Below are 26140 nucleotides of genomic sequence, written 5' to 3'. Positions count from 1 at the left end.
ATAATAATAATAATAATAATAATAATAATAAAAAAATAAAAATAAATAAATAAATATTTTTTTGAAATTAAAATACGGACGGAAATGAGATCGATCCGTAATTTACGACATCTCATGGATATCAATAAATGTTGATATTGTTTATTGAAATAGAGTTTAAATGAATTAATAGGTACTAGATATTCCCTACGTCCCGCTATTCATGGCACGTATTCCTTTTTGGGTTGTCCCGCCCATAATGGCTCGTTTCTATTTTGGGAAAGAATTAGGTGTCAATTAACAAACTAATAAGCCCCTAATTACACCACCTAAAATCATTTCACATCTGAAACTCTCTCTCTCTCACTGCAATCATCTCTCTCTCAAAGCACTAGTCTCCACCGCCGGCCCGCCGCCGCCTCCACTCATGTCGTCTCTCATCGGCCTTGCCGCCTTCTCCATCTCGACCCCTCTCTCCACCACCCCACCATCGAAGAACCCACTCCAGTTGCGTCAATTTTTGCATGGAGAAGATCGAGGCGATCTGCCTCGATTCGTGCCGAAAGCCCGCTCCAGCCACCCTATCTAAGTGAAACCCTAGCAGTGGCGGGACGCAGCTAAGTTAGAGCGACGGTGGCTTGAGCGAGAAGACGATACAGAGGCTCGAGGTGATCCGCCGCGATTCGTGCCTAAAGCCCACTCCGGCTGCGTCTATCTACCGTCCACCCCTTTGGGTAAAACCCTAGCAGCGGCACGGCGGAGTGCCGCGGTGACTTCCAGCCAACAGTGCCACCGCCGTCCGGTCAACATTACCGGTGGCGGGAGTGCTGCCGCTAATCACCAGCGGCCATAGCCGCCGGTAATGCTCCGGCAATAGACCGCCGATCGCCGACAACCTTTAGCCGCGGCGCGGCCGCCGTTAGTCACCGACGGCCATCTTTTGCCGCTGGTATACAAGTCACGGATGAGCAAATCACTCGCGGTGATCCGCCGATAATGCTTCCGGTAACTTTAATTTCGGTGGTATATGGGTGATTACCGGCTGCAGTTGCTGCGGTAAACCCCGAATTTTTTGTAGTGCATTCTCCACTTTCACTAACTATTACTCGTACAAAATTTACTTTTTGTGAGACTCATTCTCTACTTATCAAATATTCCTACACAATTAACTTTTATTAAAACCCGTGTCATCTTCCCTTAAGGAGATGTTTGGGGGATGGATGGAGCAATTATTTAAACATATTAGATCGTGTTAGAAACAAACTAAAATTATTGATTATATTGTTAGGAACACGGACACTACGGTGAAATCATTTATGATTTATTATTTAAAATATCTAACTAAATCATTTATGATTTATTATTTAAAATATCTAACTATTTATGATTTATTGTTTGTTTAGTCTTTATCTTTTGCCTCTATTCTAATAATATATAGCATGATTGTGTTTGGTAGGAATTTGAATTGATTCTTTGTTTAATTTCATTTACTTAAGAATATCATATTCCCAATTAATTTGTTTAACCAATTTTATATTTTTAGATTATTATTTAAACTTTTGTTTTGTAATATTTGCTCAAAATGAAATGAGGTGATCTTGTGTACACCCGTGTACGGTACACTCGGGTCAAATCTGACCCGATTCAAATCATGATATATATATCAAATTTTCGCACAATTAAACATTTGCATATGTAGCGCAATTGGTCTGAACCTGCGCCTCACAGATGGAGGTTGTGTGGTTCGATTCTCGTTGTGGTAGGTGTGTTTTTTTTGCTCTTTCATGCTTTCAGCTAATTCACTTTCTTTTCGTTTTTTTTTTCTTATTTTTTTGGTTTCTTTTCGGTTTTTTTTTTTGTTCTTTTTTCTGGCGAAACTTTTTCCCTTTCGTTGTTTTCTTTTGTTTTCGTTTTCTTCTTCTATTTTCTTTTTCGTTTTTTCTACTTTCTTTTTATTTTTTTATTTTTTTTCATTTTTTCATCTTTTTTTATATTGTATTTTTTATTTTAATTTTTTTTCTTTTTGATAAATAATACTATTTTTCTTATTAAATTACACTATATGCATTAATAAATTATATTATATTTATATTTAAATAAAATTTTTAATTTAGCTAAATGACACTATTTTTATTCTTAAATCACATTTTTACTATATTTAAATAACACTATTTTTATTAGTAATTGACACTTTTAATATATTTAAAAGATACTATTTTTCTTAGTAACTAACAATATATGCATTAATAAATTATATCACATTAATATTTAAATGACACTATCATATTATATAAATAACATTATATAGTTTTACAAAAAGCACTATATGAAAATGACACAATACTATTATAAAGAACACTTTTATGTTCTATAAATGACACTAACAATATATGGAAATGATACTAACACCATCATGTTATATAAATAATACTATTGTGTTCTACAAATAACATTATATAAATGACACTAACACTAATATAAAGAACACTTTTATGTTCTACAAATAAAACTAACACTATATGAAAATGACACTAACACTATTATTCAAAATATTTTTATGTTCTACAAATGACATTAACACTATATGGAAAATGACTCTGACACTATCATTTTATATAAATAATATTATCATGTTCTACAAATAACATTGTATAGAAATAACACTAACACTATTATAAAGAACACTTTTATATATGTTCTACAAATGACACCAACACTATATGAAATGACACTAACACTATTATAAAGAACACTTTTATGTTATACAAATGACACTAACACAATTATGTTATATAAATAATACTATTGTTTTTTACAAATAACACTATATAGAAATGACACTAACACTATCATAAAGAACACTTTTCTGTTCTACAAATGACACTAACACTATATAGTTCTACAAATGACACTAACACTATCATAAATGACACTATTATCTTATATAAATAACACCAACACTATTCTATTGTATAAATAACACTATGTAAATGACACTATCATGTTATAAAAATAACACTATATATATTGTTCTAGAAATGACATCTATATATATATATGAAACACCAGTTTTTGTTTCCGCCAATTTTTCTCTTTCCTTCCACTATGCATTTTTTCCACATTTTGTCTCTCCTCTCTCTATCACACGTTTTGTTTTTTTCACTATTTTTTTCATACAATTTCTCTCTATTTCATACTTGAGTGATTTTCTTAAAAAAAAAATTTGATATATGAAAAGATATTCTATATGTATCTTAAATTAAAGATAATGACAAAATTTTTAATTTGATATAAAAATCATAAAATATGAATTTGAAACAAATAAGTTATTATAATTAAAAAATTTATGATAATTATTTTTCTCTCTCTTCTTTCTTTTTCTCTATTCTTTTATATTTTTTTCTCTTCCTTTTTTGCACTATTATTATTGTTGTTATTATATCGTAATTGTTTTATTGTAATTTAATAATTGTTGTTATTATATATATTTTTTTCTCTCTCCCTCTTTACTACAAAAAATCTTTTATCTTTCCTCTTTTGATAAAAAATTAATTTAGAATGAATAAGTTATGATTATTTAAAGTTTTAAAATATAGTATTTTGTTCTTTCCTCTCTAATGAGTGTTAATTTTCTCTTTAATGACATGCTTACTTTTTTCTATTATATTAATTTAATTATTTTTCTTTTTTTCTTTTTTGTATTTTTAGATAAAAATAAGTAAATATCATGTGTTTGTGTTTACATATATTTTTTAAATTATAATAGTTTAAATGTAATAGAGGTGAAGGAATATATTTTGGTTCATTTTATAACTCTTTTTTAAAAATAATTCTTTTGTATTAATGTTAATATAACTTTGTAGATGAAATTAGTATATATATTAAAAAAATATAATTTCAAATATTTTTTTATATTTGTGAATTATTTATTTATTATGATGCATCATACTTTATAATTATAATAAAGTATAATGCTAATTTTCATTATCAAATAATTATTAATTATTTAATAACTATAATTGTCATTACACTTTATACGTTGAAAATTTACGTTTTCAAATCCATAATTTTATTGAGTAATTGATGTTGTCTAATTTCGATACTCGCCGTGCATCGCACGGGAGATCGTTCTAGTTATATAATGAAATGACACTATCATGTTATATAAATGACACTATTTTTTTCTACAAATAACACTATAAGGAAATGACACTATTATGTTCTACAAATGTCACTATATGAAAACGACACTATCATGTTATATAAATGACACTATTATGTTTTACAAATTACACTATGAAAATGACAATATCATGTTATATAAATAACACTATTATGTTCAACAAATGACACTATATGGAAATGACACTAACACTATCATGTTATATATATATAAGTATTACTATCGTGTTCTACAAATAAGACTATATAAAAATGACACTAAACTATTATAAAGAACACTTTTATGTTCTAAAAATGACACTAACACTATATATTTTAAAAATGACACTAAGACTATTATAAATAACATTGTATACTTGTTATAAAAATAAAATTAACACTATTAACTTGTAAAAATGACACTACTATGTTATAAATAATACTCCCTCCGTCCCACGAATCTTGACACGTTTGGATTCGGCACGGAAATTAAGGAGTTGTAGATTAGTGTTTTAAGTGTGTAGTTAATAAAAGAGGGAAATCTTTTTTTAGCCCCAGTTCATAAATACACAAGTTATATAGCCCTAGTTCATAATATACAAGTTATACAACCTTTTTTGGCTTAAAATACTATTATATAACCTTATTTTTATTCCACAAAATCAAAATTAAAGCAAATTCTCTCTCTCTCACCTAAATCGGCTCTCTCTCTCTCTTCCTCTCAAATATTGCGCTGCCCAGCCCAGACCCATCGCCGTCGCCGCCCGGTTGCCGCCGCCCATCCCGCCTCGTTGCCGTTGCGCGACCTGTCCCAACATCAAAGCCACGCCCCGCCGCCGTCGTCACAGCGCGACCATCCCCATCGCCGTAGGTTCAGTTGTCGCCGCCCATCCCGCCGCGACCTGCCCCAACGTCAAAGGCCCGCCCCGTCACCGTCGTCACAGTGCCGCCCCCAGTGAACTAGGGCTCTCACTTGCTCGATTGCCCCAAATAAGAGAGCAGGACCATCTCTCTCTCTCTCACTTGCTCGATTGCCGCCCCAGTGAACTAGGGCTGGGTTTTGAGCCCTAGTTCGCAATGGTTCGGGGGCTTCGGTGGCGGACGAGGACGACGGGTTAAGGGGGCTTCGACGACGACTAGGCGTGGCTGGGCGTCCGGCGCTCGACGGCGGGGCAGAACAGGTGGCGCGATGGGGGCGGCAGAACAGGTCGCGCGCGATGGGATTGGCTGGGCATTCGTGCGCGCGACAGAGGGGCGTGGCTAGCCTTCGACGACGACGGGGCGGAGCTGCTCCGGCGACTGGAACGGCGTTGCGGCGGCGACTGGACGATTGGAAGGAAAATTCTATGGAATTCGGCGGCAGTTATGGACGAAAAGAATGAAAGGTGTAAAGAAGAAAAGAAAGAAATTATGTGAAGAAGAAAAGAAATAAGAAAAGAAAGAAATTGTTTAAATAAAAATAAAAATAAAATATAAAATAAAAGTATTAAAAAGTCAAAGGCCACTCTCGTCTTTTCAGTTAAAAATAATTGTCTAACTTATGTATTATAAAGTAGGGCTATATAACTTGTGTTTTTATGAAAAATGGTCATATATGATAATTCCCACTTAATAATTAAAATATAAAAGTGATAAAGTAGGAGAGAGAGAGTAATAAAAGTGATAAAGTAGGAGAGAGAGAGTAATAAAAGTGATAAAGTAGGAGAGAGAAGGTAATAATTATTACCCAAAATAGAAACGTGCCAAGATTCGTGGGACGGCCCAAAAAGGAAAATATGTTAAGATTCGTGGGACGGAGGGAGTACTATATATTTGTACAAATGACACTATGACCCTTTTAGATAAGCATCTCCCAAGAGCTATGACAAGATGCTATATTTATATTTAAATAATCTTTTAATATATGACAATGACACTAACACTATTATAAATGACACAATATATAGTATTTGTTATAAAAATGACACTATTAACTTGTGAAAATTACATTATCATATTATATAAATGATACTATATACTTATTATAAAAATGATTCATTAGCTAAGTAGTCTATATCATCAAGTGGGATGCAACAAAACCACTATTAATTTACAGAAAATGTGTATGCCTCACAAATAATGTAAAAGTAAGAAATCCAATAACAACATTGAAGAATTATGAAACTCTGATAAAGTGTCAGTTAACTTGTTTAAGAGTGTTGATTTCCCAACTGAAGGAAAGCCCACGAGCCCAACTCTTGAATCACCACTGTATGTTACATCAAAACCTTCTCCAAGCAGCACCACCTCCCTTTGAGGTTTGTGTGAGAATTTCCTTCCGAAGCTTCGCTTGTTTTGCCTAAAACAGATCAAGCATTGACAGAAAGCAATTAGCAAGTTCAAAATTAAACAGACATTGATGAAAAAGCCTGCAAAATATCAGGAGAGAGAGAGAGAACAAACCAATGTGATGGTGCTTACCTTCAACAGACCAAGATGATGAGCAGCCGCTTTGTTCTTCTGGGTTCTTGCCATGTGCAACTGGTTAAAGAAAAAATCTCATTCGAACAAGACTAAAACAATCCAACATTTCATTGAAACACTAGTAAAACCCAATTGACCAAACCAAATTAGAGTTTATCCATAAATCCCCATTCCCTCCAAAATTAAACAAATTACATAGCTTCCAGCTCCAATGAATCGTGCTAATCACGTGAGAATCGAAGAGGCGCAACTACAGAACCCAAAACCCCGCTGCCCTCCCGCCCCTTCACGGCGAAGACTGCCGGCGCAGCCCACGTCACGATGGTCCGCGATGGCCACCAACAGCAGAGAGAGAGACGGGGGAGATTCAGCGAGGTAGAGAGAAAGACGGGAGATTTGGGGGTGGGGGAAAGCAAAGCTAGATCGAGAGGGGGAGAGCTGGGTTTATTGTTTTAATTTTTATTTTTTTTTAAGACAAAATGGGTCACTGGGTTATGGATTTGGGTAAGGTACAACCCGGGTGTACCGTACACCTGTATTGAAGTAATTTAATTTACCTTTTGTATTTTCTGTTGTTAGTCAGTTACATAGTTAGTTAGATAGCTTATTAAGCAAGCAGCTAGAAGCTTCTATTTTACATCTGTATATAGCTTCGGCTCCAAATTAGTTGTAGTCAGTTTTCAGCATAATGAGAAATCAGTTCACAGAATATCCTCTCTATTCTTTTCTCTCCACTGCTTTGCTTCTACTCTTCTCACATCTTGTCTCACTTTAGCTTTGAGTTTAACGTGGTATCAGTCGCCAGTGATTGAAGATTTGCTGTGATCTTCCTCTTTTTTCTTCGTCTCGATCTATTCTCGATCGTCTTCATCGGTTATTTTTGTTGATTCTTCTCCAATCGGTTCTCATGGATAACTCTACTTTCGCTGCTGCTCAACCTCATTTTCCTTACATTATCAAGCTCGATCGCTCTAATTACGCCTTCTGGCGTGCACAATCACTATCAGCAATTCGTGCGCATGGTTTCTCTGATTTCATCGCTCCAACGGCAGCACCACCACCTCCAATTCTCCCAACCAACTCCACCGGCGCACAACCTCCAAATCCTGCTTATGCGTTATGGATCCGCCGTGATCAGCTTCTCCTTAGCTGGTTACTTTCCTCTGTAACCGAGTCGATGCTCGGTCACGTAGTTCGCTGCTCCACTTCCGGTGAGTTCTGGTCAGTCCTCGAGCGCCTGTTCATGTCTTAGTCAAAGGCGTGAATCATGCAACTTCGTCTACTCCTTCAAACTACAAAGAAAGGAAATCTAAGTGTTGAGGAATTTTTCCTCAAAATGCGAGGGTATGCAGATCAGATGTCTGCGGTTGGTCAGCTTATCTCTGATGATGAGCTTGTGATGTACATTCTATCTGGATTTAGCGCTGAGTACGAGGCTCTCGTTGTAAATATTATGCACCGCAACGACACACAAAATCTACAGGAAATCCAGTATGCGTTTTAGGCCTACGAATTGCGTCTCCAACAGCAAAGCTCATCTCTCACTGTGTTTGATCCAGTAGCAAATGTCGCCTATCGCAGTCAAGGTCGAGGATCTAACTCTGGTTTTAACTCTGGTCGAGGATCTACGTTTATCAATCATGGTGGCTCAAATTCTGGACCTCGAGGAGGTTTCTCTGGTTCTAATCGAGGAGGTTTCACTACATCAAAAGGGATTGTGTGCCAACTTTGTGGTCGATCTGGCCATGTTGCCATAAAGTGCTTCAAAAAATTTGATATACACTTCACTGAAAATTCAACTGTTGTTCCACAGGCTTATATCACAGATGGGAATATTGAGCAAGAAGCTCCTGCTGTTAAAGCTGATGGTTCTCTTCCCTCAAACTTTGATGACTCAAATTGGTATATTGACAGTGGTGCTACAACACATATTACCCATGATATGCAAAACCTTGTTGTGAGCAACTACTATGGCACTGAACAACTCATGGTTGGCAATGGTAATACCCTACCCATCTCTTCAATTGGCTCAAATCACATTCCTCTTCCTAATCACTTTGGTTCTTCTCTGTTTCATAATAATATCCTCTATGTGCCAGATATCACCAAAAATCTATTGAGTATTTCTCAATTTACCAAGGATAACCGTGTCATTATTGAATTTAATCATGATTCATGTTTTGTTAAGGACACTCAAACACACAAGATTCTTCTGAGGGGCACTCTATCTAAAGGTCTGTACCAGTTGGATCTCTCCTCCCTCTGCACCAAGTCCAAGCCTATCCTCTCGACTACGGCACTGGTTTCATCTTCGCCTTCTGTTTTTCTATCCTCTGCTAATTCCAGTTGTAATAAAAAGTCTCTAGTTCAGCCTGCTGTTGTATCTCCAATTCCATCTGCTGCTACATGTACTTCTCTAGATACATTACATAGATCTTTTGGTCATCCTGGACCTAATGTACTTGCTCAAATCTGCAATAAACTGCATATTCCATTTCACTCTTCCTCTTTAACTTTCGGTGAAGCATGCAAACGTGAAAAAATGCATCAAAATAGCCACATCTCCCAGCCTATTAAAACAATAGTTCCCTTTGATCTTATACACTCTGATTTATGGGGGCCGGCTCACTCTTCTTATATAACATGCTACAAGTACTATATCATCTTTCTTGATGATTACACATGATACACTTGGATATACCCACTTACTCTCAAATCACATGTCTCACAAACTGTTCAAACCTTTCTCACCATGATAAATTGTCAATTCCACACTCAAGTTAAAGCTCTTCAAACAGATTGGGGGGGTGAATTTCGTCCGTTAGTTTCTTTTCTAGAATCCAAAGGCATACTGTTTCAACATCCGTGTCCATATATTCATCAACAAAATGGAAGGGTTGAACGCAAACATCAACATATTGTTGACTGTGGCCTAACTCTTCTAGCTCAATCATTTTTCCCGTTTGAATATTGGTGGGATGCCTTCCAAACAACCACTTATCTCATAAATAGACTGCCAACACCTTCCTTAAACAATCTCTCACCTTTCCAGACCTTATTTCAAAAATCTCCCGACTATAAGAGGATTAGAGTCTTTGGATGTGCATGCTTCCCCTATCTAAAACCTTACAATCAGCATAAGCTTCAATTTCGATCTACAAAGTGTGTGTTCCTTGGGTATAGTGATTGTCACAAAGGTTATAAGTGCCTTAGTGCTACTAAACGCATCTATGTTGCTGATACAGTTCACTTTAATGAAGCCGAATTCCCTTATCCTTCTCTTTTCCCTTCCACAGTTTCATCTAGCGTCACACCTCCACAGTCTCTACAATCTTTACCTATTCTTTCTTTTCCTATTCCACACCCTCTTCCTCCTCCATCGCCTCCGCCCTCTCCTCCTCCTCCTTCTCCTCCTCCACCTCCCCCACCGCCTCCTTCTACTTTCACTAACACACATACTATGCTTACTAGAGCCAAACATGGGATATTTAAGCCTAAGAGTTTTGTTTCACAACATGTTTCTCCTGACATATCAGATACAGAGATCTGGATTGTTGTTACTTCTCCCGCAAATGAGGCTCTCTTGGTTATGACAGCTTCTGGAAAACATCTTCCATCTATTCCCAAAACTGATGAGGAAGCTCTGGCTCACCCGAGATGGTTTGAGGCCATGAACAAGGAACTTGGCGCCCTTAATATTAAAGGTACGTGGGTTCTTGTACCACCCTCTCCAGATCAAAAAGTTATTTCCAACAAATGGGTTTTTCGTGTTAAAACTCTCTCTGATGGGGAATTAGACAAATTAAAGGCCAGGTTGGTGGCCCGAGGGTTCGAGCAGGTTGCTGGCATTGATTTTCTTGAAGTATTCAGCCCTGTTGTTAAAGCTTCCACTATTCGTCTTATTTTTGCTCTAGCTGCCTCCAACAACTGGTCTATTCAGCAGATTGATATAAACAACGCATTTCTCAATGGCGATCTTGAGGAAACAGTTTATATGGTTCAACCTAAGGGGTTTGAGGACCCTCTTCATCCTGATCATGTGTGTAAATTGGAAAAATCACTATATGGCTTGCGACAAGCCCCTCGGGCGTGGTATGATAAACTTCGAGCTTGTCTTCTTGATCTTGGTTTTCATCGCTTAGCCTCAGATTTTTCACTCTTCCATCGACGAAAAAAATGGTATTCTCACTATTGTTCTTGTGTACGTTGACGATATTCTCATCACTGGAGACAACAAACAAGAACTCTTGGATATCATTGTTCTACTGCATCAGAAGTTTGCTCTTACTTCTCTCGGTGATGTGCACTATTTCTTGGGAATTGAGGTAGTCAGACATGGTTCATCCTTTGCTTTAAGTCAGACAAAATATCTTCATGAGTTGCTTCATAAAACGCATATGAGCTCGTGCAATCCTTGCGCCACTCCGATGACACCTGCTACTAAGCTCTCAAAATATGGTGGGGTTCCTTTTTCTGATCCCACGTTATATCGTAGCACAATCGGTGCATTGCAGTATCTTACACACACTCGCCCAGATATTGCGTTTGCCGTAAATAAGCTTAGTCAGTTTCTTCATCAACCTACGTCTCTTCACTGGACAGCATGTAAACGACTACTGCGTTATCTCAAAGGTACAGCTTCTATGGCCTTACACTTCTCCCCATCTTCCTCGCATCATCTTGTTGGCGTGTTGATGATCGACGCTCTACCGGTGGGCATTGTGTATACTTTGGTACTAATCTCATTACATGGAGCTCCAAGAAGCAGTCAGTAGTCTCTCGAAGCAGCACAGAATCTGAGTATTGATCACTAGCAAATGCTACATCTGAAGTGGTTTGGCTTGATGCTTTGTGTAAAGAATTGGATATTTCCCTTTCTTCCCCGCATAAGCTGTGGTGCGATAATATTAGTGCTGTTGCCCTTTCCTCAAATCCAGTCTTTCATGCTCGCACAAAGCACATTGAGGTTGATGTGCACTTCATTCGGGAAAAAGTGCAAGAGAAGTTTGTTGACGTTGGCCATGTACCTGCTATCGACCAAATTGCTTATCTTTTTACAAAACCTCTCGCCGAGCCTCGGTTCTGTATGCTGCGTGCAAAGCTCAATCTTCACTCCTTAGAGGATCGCACTCCTGGATAGAGACAAACATTTTTTGGAGCATATTGAAGTAATTTAATTTACCTCTTGTATTTTCTGTTGTTAGTCAGTTACATAGTTAGTTAGATAGCTTATTAAGCAAGCAACTAGAAGCTTCTATTTTACATCTGTATATAGCTTCGGCTCCAAATTAGTTGTAGTCAATTTTCAGCATAATGAGAAATCAGTTCACAAAATATCCTCTCTGTTCTTTTCTCTCCACTGCTTTGCTTCTACTATTCTCACATCTTTTCTCTCAGTTTAGCTTTGAGTTTAATTAACAACCTGGGTGTACACAAGATTTTGCGAAATGAAATTGATTTAAGTTTTTTTTACAATCTATAAATTTAGCTATTACTACATGCTCCTTATTAAATTTAATATTATATTTGAGTTGATAATAGTGCTATTATACACAATTTCAAATCAAATAATATTTAAATGAATGTAAATTATTTTTTCTACCAAATAATCTATCTCATAAATAATGATATTTTGATATTTTACGTAATTTAAAATTGTAAATATGTTGTGGCCCATGCATCACGGGAGGCGTACTAGTATTCTGTAAAAGATGAAAAGAATATTTTGTAAATATGTCTTAATATAAAATTTGAACTAGTCAAACTGAGATTTTTAAAGGTGTAGAGCAACCGCCGGAGTGATATTAGGATCTGTTACATTCCAAGGTCTCTTTAAATGACCTAAAAATACCTCAACCTCTTAAACTAACACTTGTTATTGTTGCTATATATATATATGCACATTCTCTTGAATTCCTCCCTGTCTCAAATTGCTTTCTCCTCGTGAATTCTCATATGGTTTTGGAAACAAAGGAATTCTGCCTCCTTCACTCGTCTCAGTAAAACAAGAAAATACATTTCTACATTTCTCTCTTTTTTAAATTTTTTACCATAAATGACAATAGGTTTCACCGGCATTGAATTCTTCCCGCCAAACTATCTGTTAGCTGACAAACAATCTTCGGCATCGCCGGAATCTGGCATTCCAGAGCTCCTCGTCCTCTCTCTCGTCAAGTTCAGGAAAAGGTCACATTCATATTTTAATTACTTTGTTGTTTACATTATATATATAACAGTTGTGTGTATGTCTATGAAAATATACATGTCTTCTTAACCTCTTCCAAACCACTAAACTTATATACCTGATCCATCGGGCCAGTTGAGGGACTCGTGATCTGGACCAGCATTAGATGTGCAAATTCATGTTCACTTTGTTATATATTTCACACAAAAATTTCGGGATATATATGTAATTTTCAATCGTATGTTGCACACGAATTTCTTCTATGTTAAATAATAGTTTGTAAATTTGACCAAATTGAACTACCGACCCAATTTAAATTTAATGATGATATTGCCGCCTGAAAATTGGAGGTGGCCAAATACGTCGAGTAAAACGATGTCGTTTTTATTTACCAAAATGCCTCAAGTAAATTATTGATATCTAAGTTGAGTTTGGGCAAATAAATCCTATGCCATCGAGTTATCAAATTATTAAGTAATTGTGTTAGTTTAGTATATTTGATTAGTAATTGAAATCTTGGATTTGGTAAAACCGTCGATTTCCTATTCCTTTGTTTAGTTATTATGTTCTTGTTTTGACATAAATGATTGCCCTGGCTTTTATAATAATATTTTGCAGAGAAAAGGTTTGATCCACTCGAATACTCCCCCGTGTAGTGACGATGGAGAATGAACCGCAGGTTAAGCATACATGCACGAAACTTGCTCCCAATAATCTATGAAATGAATGTAGCATGCATTAATAATAACTGTTTCAGGGCTCTGATCAAGTCGAAACTATCCTAGAAGTACAACCTGAAAATAATGAAGACGTCAGCTCAGCTGCCAAACGCAGAATAAAAAAGAAAAGGGGAATGGGCAGAAGCTGGACTTCAGCATTTCTCTTGTTAGGTATGTCACATCATTATTCGTTAAGAGAGCGTTTACTTTGAAGGATTAGCCTTGATAGATAAAAATAGTAAGGTTAATCCCTTGTTTACTTTGTTGGATTGAAACTTTGGGATATCCGAAGGTCCTTGATTATTTTTATCATTTAAGTTATTTTTGCTTGATTCTTATTTCATCAAAAGGGTGAGATTGAAGTAATCCTACTATTGAAGATAAAAATACTCAATCATCAATTTTATCAATCATGCAAAGTAAACACCCCCTAAATATCATCGTCTTCTTATATAATTTTTAAAATTTGTGTTTCTTGTTTATTTTTAACTAAGTGGCTAATTATCATCATTGACTCTTCTATATATTCTTGAGTGTAAACTAAAATACCCACTTTGTTAGTTAAGTTATGTATGTCCCTTCTGGAACATATATCCAAATGGTGATGATCTCATGTGTTATATATGACTGAACTTAATGGTGATGATCTCATGTGTTATATATGACTGAGATTCAAGTTCAAAACTTCCTCTATTCGAAAAAAAAGTTATATGTAGGAAATACTCACTTTTATTTCTAATTGTTAGAAGTGTGTCAAACCAATTCTGTCGATATCGAAAGTGTCAGTGTCACTGATTTCCATGCAAATTTTGTTATATTAAGGGTTTTTTTTTCCCCCTTTCACTTAAAAGCAAAGATTTCTTACATAGAATTGATTAACACTGTATTTGATTGCAGCGAATCAAGCACTGGCAACGCTATCCTTCTTCGGTGTAGGGGTGAACTTAGTTCTGTTTTTAACTCGTGTTATGGAGCAAAGCAATGCTACTGCAGCCAACAACGTCAGCATATGGACTGGCACCGTCTACTTGTGCTCCCTTGTCGGAGCATTCCTCAGCGACTCTTACTGGGGCCGTTATATCACTTGCGCCCTCTTTCAAGTCGTTCTTGTTGCAGGCCTAGTTCTACTATCCATCACTTCATGGCTTTTCTTGCTCAGCCCTAAAGGCTGTGGAGATGGCAAGTTAGGCTGTGACCCTAATGCAACTCATGGCACTGCCTTATTCTATCTCGCCATATACTTGGTTGCTTTCGGCTACGGCGGCCACCAGCCCACCTTAGCCACCTTCGGAGCCGATCAGTTCGACGCCAAGCACACCGACGACAAGTCTGCTTTCTTCTGCTACTTCTACTTCGCTCTCAACGTTGGTTCCTTGTTTTCCAACACCATCTTGGTCTACTACGAGGATCACGGAGAATGGACTCTGGGCTTCGCGGCGGCAACCGCCTCAGCCGTGGTGGGGCTCGTCGTGTTTCTGCTGGGCTCCCGCGGCTACAAGTACGTTAAGCCGTATGGGAATCCTATACCGCGCGTGGCGCAGGTGTTCGTCGCTGCGGGCAGGAAATGGAAGGTGTCCCTCAACCAAGGAGACGCGTTGTTTGAGGTGGAAGGAACCCAATCTGCGATTAAAGGAAGCCGGAAGATCATGCATACCGATGAATTTAAGTGTCTCGACAAGGCCGCCATCATGACCGAGCAAGACTGTCGAAACCCATGGCGGGTTTGCTCGGTGACGCAAGTGGAGGAAGCCAAATGCATAATCCGAATGCTGCCCATCTGGCTATGCACGATCGTGTACTCGGTGGTGTTCACGCAAATGGCGTCGCTCTTCGTGGAGCAGGGAGATGTGATGTACTCGACCATCGGCAAATTCCACCTCCCGGCGGCTAGCATGTCTGTTTTCGACATCTGCAGCGTTCTGTTCTGCACCGGAATATACCGTCAGATCCTGGTCCCTATAGCCGGCAAGCTGAGCGGCAACCCGAAGGGGTTGACGGAGCTCCAGCGGATGGGAGTGGGGCTGATCATCGGCATGCTGGCCATGGTGGCCGCAGGGCTGACCGAGATGGAGAGGCTGAAGAGAGTTGTGCCCGGGCAGGCGGTGAGCTCGATGAGCATATTCTGGCAGATCCCGCAGTACGTGCTGGTGGGGGCGTCGGAGGTTTTCATGTACGTGGGGCAGCTGGAGTTCTTCAACGGGCAGGCGCCCGATGGGATAAAGAGCTTCGGCAGCTCGCTGTGCATGGCCTCCATATCGCTGGGCAACTTCGTGAGCAGCTTGCTGGTGCAGATGGTGATGGGCATCACTGCCCGGAACCAGCAGCCGGGCTGGATCCCGGAGGATCTCAACGAAGGCCACATGGATAGATTCTATTTCCTCATCGGGCTGCTCACCGCCCTCGATTTCGTCATCTACGTATGGTGTGCCAGGTGGTATAAGTGTATCAAGATTGGAGAGAATGATGCGTTGGAGGAGCCCGCCGCTGCTGTCTGAATCTCATCATATCTACTTCTTATTTTAAATTTTAATAAAAGGTTGCTACCATAAAAGAGACAAGAGGAAGCGAGACCCTTGATTCAGGGCATGACTGCTTCATGTTTCTCAACCTTTTTTTTATCTTTATTTTCTTTTGTAGCTCTGTGGTTCTCCATCAATTTACTACATTTTTCACATTTAGTTTCGTATTTGAAATATTTACACCATCTCCTATCTATATAATACATATAGAGTGAAACCCTTGTAGGAAAAAATATAGGGTGAAATTTTCATGTAGCACTTTCAATAAAATAAATAAGTTAAGTATCACACCCCATAAAAATATAAGTTTAGTAGCATTCTTTTTTGTCTTATTATTGTGTCTCTCTCTCCAAAATCATGAATTTGATATCCACGGTTCCGCCTATTTAGGGTTTAGGGTTTCTTGCATGTACACGATTTGGAAGAGAATAAAGAAACAATGCATCAATGTGATTTTCAGCCTATTTAGCCGAAAAGTGGTCAAAACAAGGATCTTGTTTCAAATCATTCCCAAAAAAAAAAAAAATCTTACATCTCATTTTTTGTATTTTTCTTGTCTCTCACTTATGCAAATATTGAGAAGACACAATTATTCACAAGCAAAAGCTATCGTGTAAATCTTTGCAAATATTTGTAAATCCAATGTAGAATTCCTTCAAAACAATACACGCCTCTCTCTCTTCTATTATTATTTTCAGCTTCCAAATTCAAAAACAAAAAGAACCCTAAGTTCTCTAACAAACTCACACCGCCTACCACCGTGCACTCCATACAAACCAAATCTACTTCATGTCGGCACTTCACCGATCCACTATGAGTGAAACGGAATCAGATTACGAGAGGGAAGAGCGGCCACGACAAAGAATTGAATAGCCGAATTCTAGGAACGAGCAATATCCGACGCCTCATTCGGTAAGAATGACGTTAATGTTTGATTCTACCGTTGTCAAATTGTGTATAGTTAATTTCGTGTTTGAAATTATGAAAGTGGCAATCTGAAAATTGTGTTTGAAATCGTGAATTATGTAAATCTGAAAATTTTCGAAGAAATCGTGTACCGTGCATGGTTAGGTTAGTTCTTGCATACACGGTTGCAATTCTATAGTACACGGTTAAGTTTAAATGATGTATTTGATAATAATACGCTCTATTTGTATATATGTGTTTTGGGTTGAACTCACCGTGCACGGTTGAAATGTTTTGGGTTGAACTCACCGTGCACGGTTGTGCACGGCTTTAAAAAAACCGTGCATGATTGTAATTTTTGTAATTATTTTATGTTTATATGTACTCTGGCGTGTTCTGATGTGCACGATTCAACCGTGCACGGTTGGTTTCTTGGATTTTTTATGCACGGTTCTATTTAATTTCATGCACGGTTTTTTTATTGCGTTTGGTTTTTGTTGATACTAATCATCATTTTGAATTCATTACAGCCTCCGAACTATGTTTGGTTACGTCCGCACATGCAAGGTTATGCCGGACGTATCAATCACTAGTCCCGGATAGGTACATTAAAGGAAGTGGAGACGTGCTTGACGCATTACAGATGTTATGAACAATTTAAAAGTGGTCTGTTTGGCCACTTAGTTGATTTGAGGAGGCAGGAGAGTGCGAATGCCACACTGCACCATCTTCTTGCACGAGAGTTGTTCGACAAGTCATTCTGTCAGTGGGAGAAGTGGTTCCACGTTGGTGGACACGACATACGTTTTGGTGTATTAGAGTATTATTTGGTGACGGGATTGTGCTTCGGGCCATCCCTGCAGGGTTTTGATCCTAATGTGGATCACCGAGTTCGGGAGGAGAGTATATGACACTGAGTATTTAAAGGCAAGAGGGTGGCTGTGAGGGATCTACATAAGCAGTTCACTAAGCATAAGTTGGGCTGTAGGGCAGAGGATTATTTGAAGGTGGCCGACATTCTGGTGGCGTATGATCTCATCTTTTGTCGGGATTATAAATACGTGCACGATTGGGTGTGGGCACTGGTCGAGGAGCCTCAGGCATGGATCGACTTCCCGTGGGGCTCTTTCTCAATCCAGATTTTGTGCCATGGCATGACTGTGCTGAAGAAGCATCCCTTCAAGATTAGCGGGAATAGGAGGACGTACCACTTCTATGGTCCCATATGGGCATTACAGATTTGGTCGTATGAGGCCATTCCGAGGTTGGGCATCGCGTGTGGGGCTCGAGACATGCGCTTCCAGATGCCACGATGATAAACGTGGACAACTTGGAAGTCGCCTGCTGACTTCACCCACTTTTTCGATGTGGAGGAGGTAATTATTGATGTTTTAAAGTTTCATTCCTTTTATTATGTTATGATTGACGAATAATTAAAACTGATTGATTCATTTTTCTGCAGCGCAAGTGTCACCAGACATTATCTTCGATCTAGGAGGAGTCGGATCAGTGGTATTACTAGACCCTGAGGCATCCCGACACTTTTTCTGTACGATACCACCCTGGAGGGAGATATGCCGGATTGACAGAGCCACTTGTACCTATTGGATTTGTATACTGAAAGCAAGAACGTTTTATGCTTGTATACAATGATTCCTGTTTTCACTTTTAATCTCCTATCTGATTGGGTTCATGATTGCATATGTATGTTCTTTATCTCTATATAAGTAGATTATATGGTGTGTTGTAGATCACAGAAGACCATATAATTGGATTAACCTTAAGAGATATAATATGATCACAACCGAAATAACTCAAGGACAAGTTATTGGTTTAGGTTGCGGTATAGATGGAAGTAGTTTGTCTTGACTACTTATCTATACTGGTACGTAATACGTATTGATAGGACCACAGTGAGATATATTCTTCTATCTGACTCAAGTGAAGAATTAGAGATCTCGGTGACTTATAAGATCTTAATACTAATAAGATGTCAGGTATATATGTTGATTCGTCTATCACTTTGACTTACTATGAGCGAGAGTTATATAGTAACTTGAGTACTCTGTATCTTGGGTGATAGCGGTTAATATATGATATCTGATTATCTGTATTGGTACTCGAATCCGTATAGGATAATGACATCCCCTTAAGGAGCTCAATAATGTCTATTGCGCTAAACCCTGCAGGTTGATTAAGTTCAGGCGCAATAATAAGGTTTGAGTGGTACTGCTTAAGGATTACAAAGAGATTAATTAATTTAGGCTGTCAGAGCTCTAATTAATTAATGGATGTCGGATATTTTAAATACGAGGATTTAATAAGTCTAAATACAAGCCCCGACTCATCACCGGTAATAAAGGGGTAAGTCAATATTGGTTCTCTAGTGGAATGAACTAATATTTATAAATTAATTATGGTCTGGGCTGACCATAGATAAATTAATTTATTTGAGGCCCATCTTTATTCCTTGTATTTGGTCCCTGGACTGGCCCAAAGTCTCCTAGCCCAGAAAGAGCCAGAAATCGTGCCCTACCCTAAAACTGGCACCTCCTCCCTCTTTCTGTATTATTAAATACAGCTGTCAGCTCTCAGGAAATACACACTGATAATTATTAGAGTTTGAGAACTGAGAGGAGGCGCAGGAAACCGTGGGAGCTTTCTGTCTTGGGTTTTCTCACAGTTCGTTGTCCATCCAACGGTGAGTCTAGAGCGGGATACAGTCTAGAAGATCAGAACTGGAGTTGTTTGATACGATCATCAATCATCTGTGCATCCGATTCACAAGTAAGTAAATCCTAACACCTGTGTTCAGCTGTTAAATTCATAGGAGCATGTTAGGATTAATCGTTGTATGATGAATTAATAATAATCCAAGAAACGATCATCGGGCAAACGGAACGTTAATTCAATTTAATATTCCTTCAGTACCGAAACTGCCTCCTCCTGTTAGGCCTTCTCCTGTACCGAGGAGTAGCTCACGAGCAGATAAGGCTCGTGGGAAGCAGCCTGTCCATGTTGAGCCGCATAGACAGATGTATGTTGATCCGACTGGTAGCCCGTCGAAGCGGCCCAGGCCGGAGGAGTTCGATGATTCAGGGCCTCGAGCAGATCCAGATGCTGATTGTTGGAGGTGACGTAACGAGGACCCGATTGCCCGTGTCACTGAGAGCGTGACACAGGAGCAGATCTGGACCGTGATCCCTGAGGTGCGGCGTGCAATTGTAGAAAACGACTCTAAGCATGGACTGGTTGCCAAAATTACACAAAAGGTCGTGGCCGCTGTGAAGGATATCTTCGGTCGACGATCTTCTTCGAGGAGGCATAGATCATCATCTTAGTACTCTTAATGACGTCTCAATAAGTAATAAAGAAAAAAAATGTGGGGTGTTACAAAACGTGATCAGACTATATGTATGAAGACATATAGCTGAGAGTGAAATTTTTGATTAAGTTCCAAAAATAATCTTCAACTTATTAACACTACCGTATGGGAACAGAATATGGTACAAAAGTCATTTGAAACAAACATCCCCGCCAGCAGTCAGCCATTCTCCCTCTTTGGTCATCCTGCATATTTAGAAATACGTGCAGGACTGAGTACAAAGTATTCAGTAGACATAAGCCGAAAATAATAAAACTCGCTCTTAGAGCTATAAATTTAACTTGCCACATAAGCTATACACATGGGGTTTTACTCAAAAGAACACGTATAAGTAGTTGAAAAATCATCTGTTGGGAACCTTGTGGAATATCCTAATCCTTGTTTTGATGATACCAAAATCCTTAGGTTTAATTTGTAATGGACTAGAACAGTTTGAACTCAAGTGTTAGAGTTCGTTTCTAGTTTAGTTTGCGGTTCTGAAGACTGAAGTTACCAACTGAAGTATCAGTTGAAGAATTAGTTCTGAACTGATTACTTAATGCGTGCCGCGTGGACTCAGCGGACTGATACTAAAGTCAAGTATCAGTTGAACATTCTTCCTCGGACTGAACTTCCAACGTTCAAAGGAAGCCACGTAATCCAAAAAGGACAGCCGCATTAAATGCAGAGATCTCAGGATCATCCCTCTCTGTAGAGGTCATTTCTATTTGGTGGCTACTTTATCAGAGACGTCACATCTCCTGCCCTTCAAGATAGTCGTTCCCACCAAACAAGGAACCTCGAAGATTGAAGCCTCAGCCCAAATTCAAAATGCTCTCCAACGGAAGAAATCTTGAAGACGTTCTCCGCCAACGGATCTATTCAAGACATCTCCTATAAATAGCGTTCGAGGATCACTTCAATCTTCACCGATTCAAAGACATAAGCTGAAACTCTGCCAAAATAGTTTCTCAGCCAAAAGCTTAACCTCCCCAAAGCTTGAATCGAAGAAGAGAATTCCAAAGCCAAAAAGCAGTCATTGCTGATTACACACATTCTCTTAGACCTTAGGCAAACCTCTGTTTATCCAGAAGCCAAGGTCAAACTTGCTCCAAAGAACTTGTTCTTTGAAGTATAGTTGGCATGTGTTCAAACCTCTTTTCAAAAAGAAAGAGTAGAGTGTTTGAGTGATTCGGAGTTTAGGAAGTGCTAAGAGTGAGAAATCCGACACGAGTGAAGCGTGGGTACTGAAGAGTGGAATCTTCAGTGGTACGGTTGTGTGCACCCGGCAAGCACACGGTTCGGTTTGCAGTGCACCAGTTAAGCACTTGGGGAGTGGATTGTTGGTCTGATCAACCGATCGTGGATGTAGGAAAGTGTCTTCCGAACCATGTAAAAGTCTCTGTGTTATTTACAGCTTTTAGTTTTACATTCTTACTTGTGTTCTTATTTTTGATAAACTGAATACTAAATAACTGCAAAGAGAAACCTAAGACTAACAACGTTCTCAACCGAGGCTATTATGAAACAAAGTTATTTCCGCTGCGTATGATATCAGTCTGACTGATCTATCCTCTGATAGTCAGGAAGAGTGTTATCATCTCTATTTTAGCAAACTCGACTGAAGCCCTTACGTGCATCAGTTAAGTTCCAGTAACTTAACTGATAACTCCTTACTGAAGAGTTTTCAGTATCAGTCGTCAACCCTGTTGGTCAAAACTCCTTTCAGTTAACAGGTGTCATAGTTTGCGTGTAAAGTTTCATTTTGATCTCTATCTTGAGATCCCTCTGTTTTAGAGGACAAAAATAGCCCATAGGTGTATTCCCCCCCCATACACCTATTGGAGACCCTCCAGATCTAACAATGGTATGAGAGCAGGTTGTTCACAAGAACACTCTGTTTCTGATTAGGTTCTAATTGAACTAGATCCTTTTTCTCAAAGGTCTCGAAAAACTTCCCTCTTTCAAAAAGTGCTTCCTATTTGCTTTATCTGTTGTTATCTGTTCTCTCTTTTTTTATGGAGACTAACTACAGCAGATTATCCTCTCTACCTATGTTTAGTATTGAAAAGTATGACATATGGAAGTTTCGACTTGAAAGCTTCCTCACCGCCCAACATTGCCGAATGTGGGAAGTTATCACCAAAGGACCAATCACCATCACTGAAACCGTCAAAAGGGTTCCCGTTGATCCAGCTCTGGATCCATACGATGAGGTCCAGATCAAGCAAAAGGCAGACTTCACCACAGAGAAAATGAAGCAAGATGAGCTAGACAACCTCGCCAAAAGCATCATCTCCGGCACCGTTCCTGACAAGCACGTCACCAAGATCATCAAGTGCGGAACTGCAAAGGAGATGTGGTACATTCTTGAAAGAATGTGCGTAGGTTCCGAGGAAATCAAGGAGAATAAGCTATCCATAGCTTGCCAGAAGTTTGACTCCTTCCTCATGCTCAAGAATGAATCTGTCAAAGAGATGGAACTCAGATTCAATCAAATCCTGAATGAAGTTCAATCCATCTTGAAAGACAAGTACACTCAACGAGAAATCAACTTGAAGATTCTTCGAGCACTGCCACGAGGAGAATGACAGATCTACTCAGTCGCTCATCAGCATAAGCCTGGATTCAGTCAGCTCCCGACAAACAAGCTTTTCTCTGATCTCTTGGCAAATGAGTTCGATCTCCAGAGAAATCTTAGAATCAAGAAGGCTGAAGGATCAGATGAAGATGTTCCATCAACCTCAAGAGGAGCAGCACTAAAAACTTCAGCGAGAGAAAGCAAGAAGCAAACGAAGGAACCAGCGGAACTCAAGCCCGAGGACTTCTTCAGTCAATATACTTTGTTGACTGAAAGATTCAACAAGATGGAGTCCAAATTCCACAAGTACAGAAGGTTCCACAAACAGCACTACAAAGGAAAGGAAAGAGAAAGCAACTCCAGACATTCCACTGATCGAAGCGGAGAAAGGAAGTCAGCCACTTACGACATCAAAGACATGGAATGCGCGCTCTGCAAAACACTCCTACTCTGGCCAAATTCGCAGCTCTGCATCGGCATGGCAGAGCTAAAAAAATCAGCTCTGTAGTAGCGCGCTCTGAGAAGTGCAGAGCTGAAAAGTCAGCTCTGCATAGTTGACTCTGTCATTCAGAGTTACATAAGTTAGCTCCGTAAAGTTCAGCTCTGTAAAGTTGACTCTGAAAAGTTAGCTCTGCTCTTTCGGGTATACTTTGGCGCATAAGTTTACTCCGCTCTGTAACGGTTGTTCTGCTCTGGAAATGCCGGCTCTGTAAGGAAGTTCAGCTCTGGAAATTTCGGCTCTGCTCTGCATGTTGGCATTGCTCTGCTACAGAGCTCTCCTCGCAGCTCTGCTCTGTCGAGCGTCTCTGCTCTGCTCTGCAGCGCGGGCCTTTCTACTCTCGCGTGGGCCGTTCGGCTCTGCAACGGGCTTTTCAGCTCTGCAGTCCAGAGTATGCCTAAAATCACGATTCTTAGCCCAAAATCTCCAAAATTTGCACTCTTCCATCTATAAACCTAAATCTCCTGCAAAGCATAAAACAACACATAAAACGCACCAAATTCCAGAAGATTTAACTCAAAACATGCACGTGCAAACCCCAAAATTTAGAATAATTAAGCAGAAATCAACCCCCCCACACTTAGCCTTTTGCTTGTCCTCAAGCAAAATCCGTATGAATCCTAAGAAAAGATTTATTTCAACAATGCTAATTTCCATCCAAACATTCACAGAGTCAATTCAAAATTTTACCAACAACACACATCTCTCGATCATGCAAGTAACTAAAAGTTTAAGAAGCAACAAAAGAGTAATGTAAGCAATTCGATCAGACCCAATTCTCCGCTAGAAGTGAATTCTCTAATGTGATCGCCTTTATAATCAATATCACCATTTTCACACTTTGTGTGCTTAAAGTTTCGACAGTTGAGCCATAGTTCGTGAAATAAAAACCATTTAGATGTAATCCAAAGTCTTTTCACGTGGTTTCTCATGCTCATAGTTGGACTAGAGGAGCAGAGACTCAGAGCTGTCACTTTTTCAGTACAGGCCAGATGTTTCAGAGCTGGAAATTTCAAAGCTGGTTTCCAGCATTTTTCATAAATAAAGATATGATCGTAGGCAATCACAATGACAACACTCATTCTAGCATCTACCGGACAAATCACGTTTTACTTACTTACAATCGTGTTGCAACAAAACACTTAATTCTTTGGACAATGAAGAAACACATATTAAAGGTAAAACAAGAATAACCATTTTTCATTCACAAACCTGAAATTCTCATTGAAAACCATATTCTCTTCCACGTACAAATTCATAAAAATTAGCAAGTATCTAAGCATAATCTAAGCATAGAAAGACTAATCTTGCCCAATTTGAAAAAATATAAGCACAACAAAATACCCCCCCTCCCCCACACTTAAAGTATGCCATGTCCTCAGGGCATAAAAGAATTAAGAAGAGTTTTAGCAAACTTCCCTGATTAATGGCATGGAAGAGCTGAAGCATCGTGGGAGGTGGTGAAAAGCGGGATTTGTGGTCTGTGCAGAGTGGAGAGTGGCAGCGCTGGCAACGGCAGAGTATAAAGTTAGCTCTGACTCTGTGCGGCAGAGTTAGAATAGAAAGTGCAGCGCTGTCATTCTGCATAGCTGGGCTGTTCAGCGCTGAAAACAAGGTCATGAACACCCAGAGAATCAAAGTATCCGCATAGAAACCAAAACTTAGGACAAAAACAAAACAAAAACTAAAAACAAGGAAAGAACAAGAAAGACAAAAACATAAAAAGCAAACCAACGGTGGGTTGCCTCCCACCAAGCGCTAGAGTTAGAGACTCCAGCCTGACTTCAGATCTGATCCTCAGCTTGGATTGTGCAGAGCTTGAGCCTCCACCTCCATCGACGGGCTCTGGTGCTCGTAATATGGCTTCACTCGGTGACCGTTCACTTTGAAGCTCTCCTTCGTGTTTTCATTGAATAGTTCGACAGCACCATGCTCAAACACCTCCTTAATTAGAAACAGACCACTCCATCTAGATTTCAGCTTACCCGGGAACAACTTCAGTCGAGAATTGAACAAGAGCACCTTCATTCTGGGGCAAAGCTTCTTATGGCAAATGTGGCGATCGTGCAATCGCTTCACTTTATCCTTGTAGATCCTTACATTCTCGTACGCCTCGTTGCGTAGTTCATCCAACTCCTCCATTTGTAGCATGCGCTGCTTCACAGCAGAGTTCAAGTCATAATTGGCGGCCTTGATTGCCTAATATGCTTTGTGCTAAATCTCCACCGGCAGATGGCAAGCTTTCCCATAGACGAGACGATACGGACTCATCCCAAGCACGCCCTTGAAGGCAGTTCTGTACGCCCAGAGAGGCATCATTCAGCTTTGCAGACCAATCCTTGCGCGAGGGTTGCACCGTCTTCTCCAAGATTCCCTTGATTTGCCGATTGTTCATCTCGGCTTGTCCAGAGGTCTGCGGGTGATATGGTGTTGCCACTTTGTGCGTGATCCCATTCTTCTTCATGAGCTTTGCAAACAACTTGTTGCAAAAGCGTTTGCCTCCATCGCTAATGATAGCTTTGGAAAATCTGAACCTAGAAAGAATGTTTTCTTGCACAAACTTAAGCACAACATTAGCATCACATGTCCGCGTGGGAATAACTTCAATCCACTTGGACATATAGTCTACCGCAAGCAGAATGTATTGAAATCCATGCGACGTAGGAAGTGGCCCCATGAAATAAATGCCCCATACATCAAAATTTTCAACAATTAGTATGCTCTGGAGAGGCATCTCATTCCTTCGACCAATATTTCCTACCCTC

General features: G+C 39.3%; 2 protein-coding genes across 2 annotated transcripts; one reads left to right on the top strand and one right to left on the bottom strand.

The window, feature by feature from the left end:
* Positions 1–12480: 12480 nt before the first annotated feature.
* LOC131014048 (protein NRT1/ PTR FAMILY 7.1) lies at positions 12481–16180 on the top strand. Its single transcript, XM_057941971.1, has 4 exons — positions 12481–12789; positions 13406–13466; positions 13545–13677; positions 14404–16180. Exons 2-4 carry the CDS (start codon positions 13449–13451, stop codon positions 15999–16001), a joined length of 1749 nt encoding a protein of 582 aa, XP_057797954.1. The 5' UTR covers positions 12481–12789; positions 13406–13448; the 3' UTR covers positions 16002–16180.
* An 8992-nt stretch (positions 16181–25172) lies between these two features.
* LOC131018647 (uncharacterized) lies at positions 25173–25517 on the bottom strand. The gene has a single exon (XM_057947363.1). It carries the CDS (start codon positions 25515–25517, stop codon positions 25173–25175), a length of 345 nt encoding a protein of 114 aa, XP_057803346.1.
* Between the last annotated feature and the right edge of the window lie 623 nt (positions 25518–26140).

Source organism: Salvia miltiorrhiza, chromosome 3 (assembly GCF_028751815.1).
Source record: "Salvia miltiorrhiza cultivar Shanhuang (shh) chromosome 3, IMPLAD_Smil_shh, whole genome shotgun sequence".
Lineage (NCBI taxonomy): Eukaryota > Viridiplantae > Streptophyta > Magnoliopsida > Lamiales > Lamiaceae > Salvia > Salvia miltiorrhiza.
This window is presented reverse-complemented; position numbering and strand designations above follow the sequence as displayed.

Bases quoted from the DNA above. Each gene is read 5' to 3' on its own strand.
- LOC131014048 (XM_057941971.1), top strand. The intron at 13,678-14,403 runs GTATGTCACATC...ATTTGATTGCAG, and splicing joins TTCAGCATTTCTCTTGTTAG to CGAATCAAGCACTGGCAACG.
- LOC131018647 (XM_057947363.1), bottom strand. From the start codon at position 25,517: ATGGAGGAGTTGGATGAACTACGCAACGAGGCGTACGAGAATGTAAGG.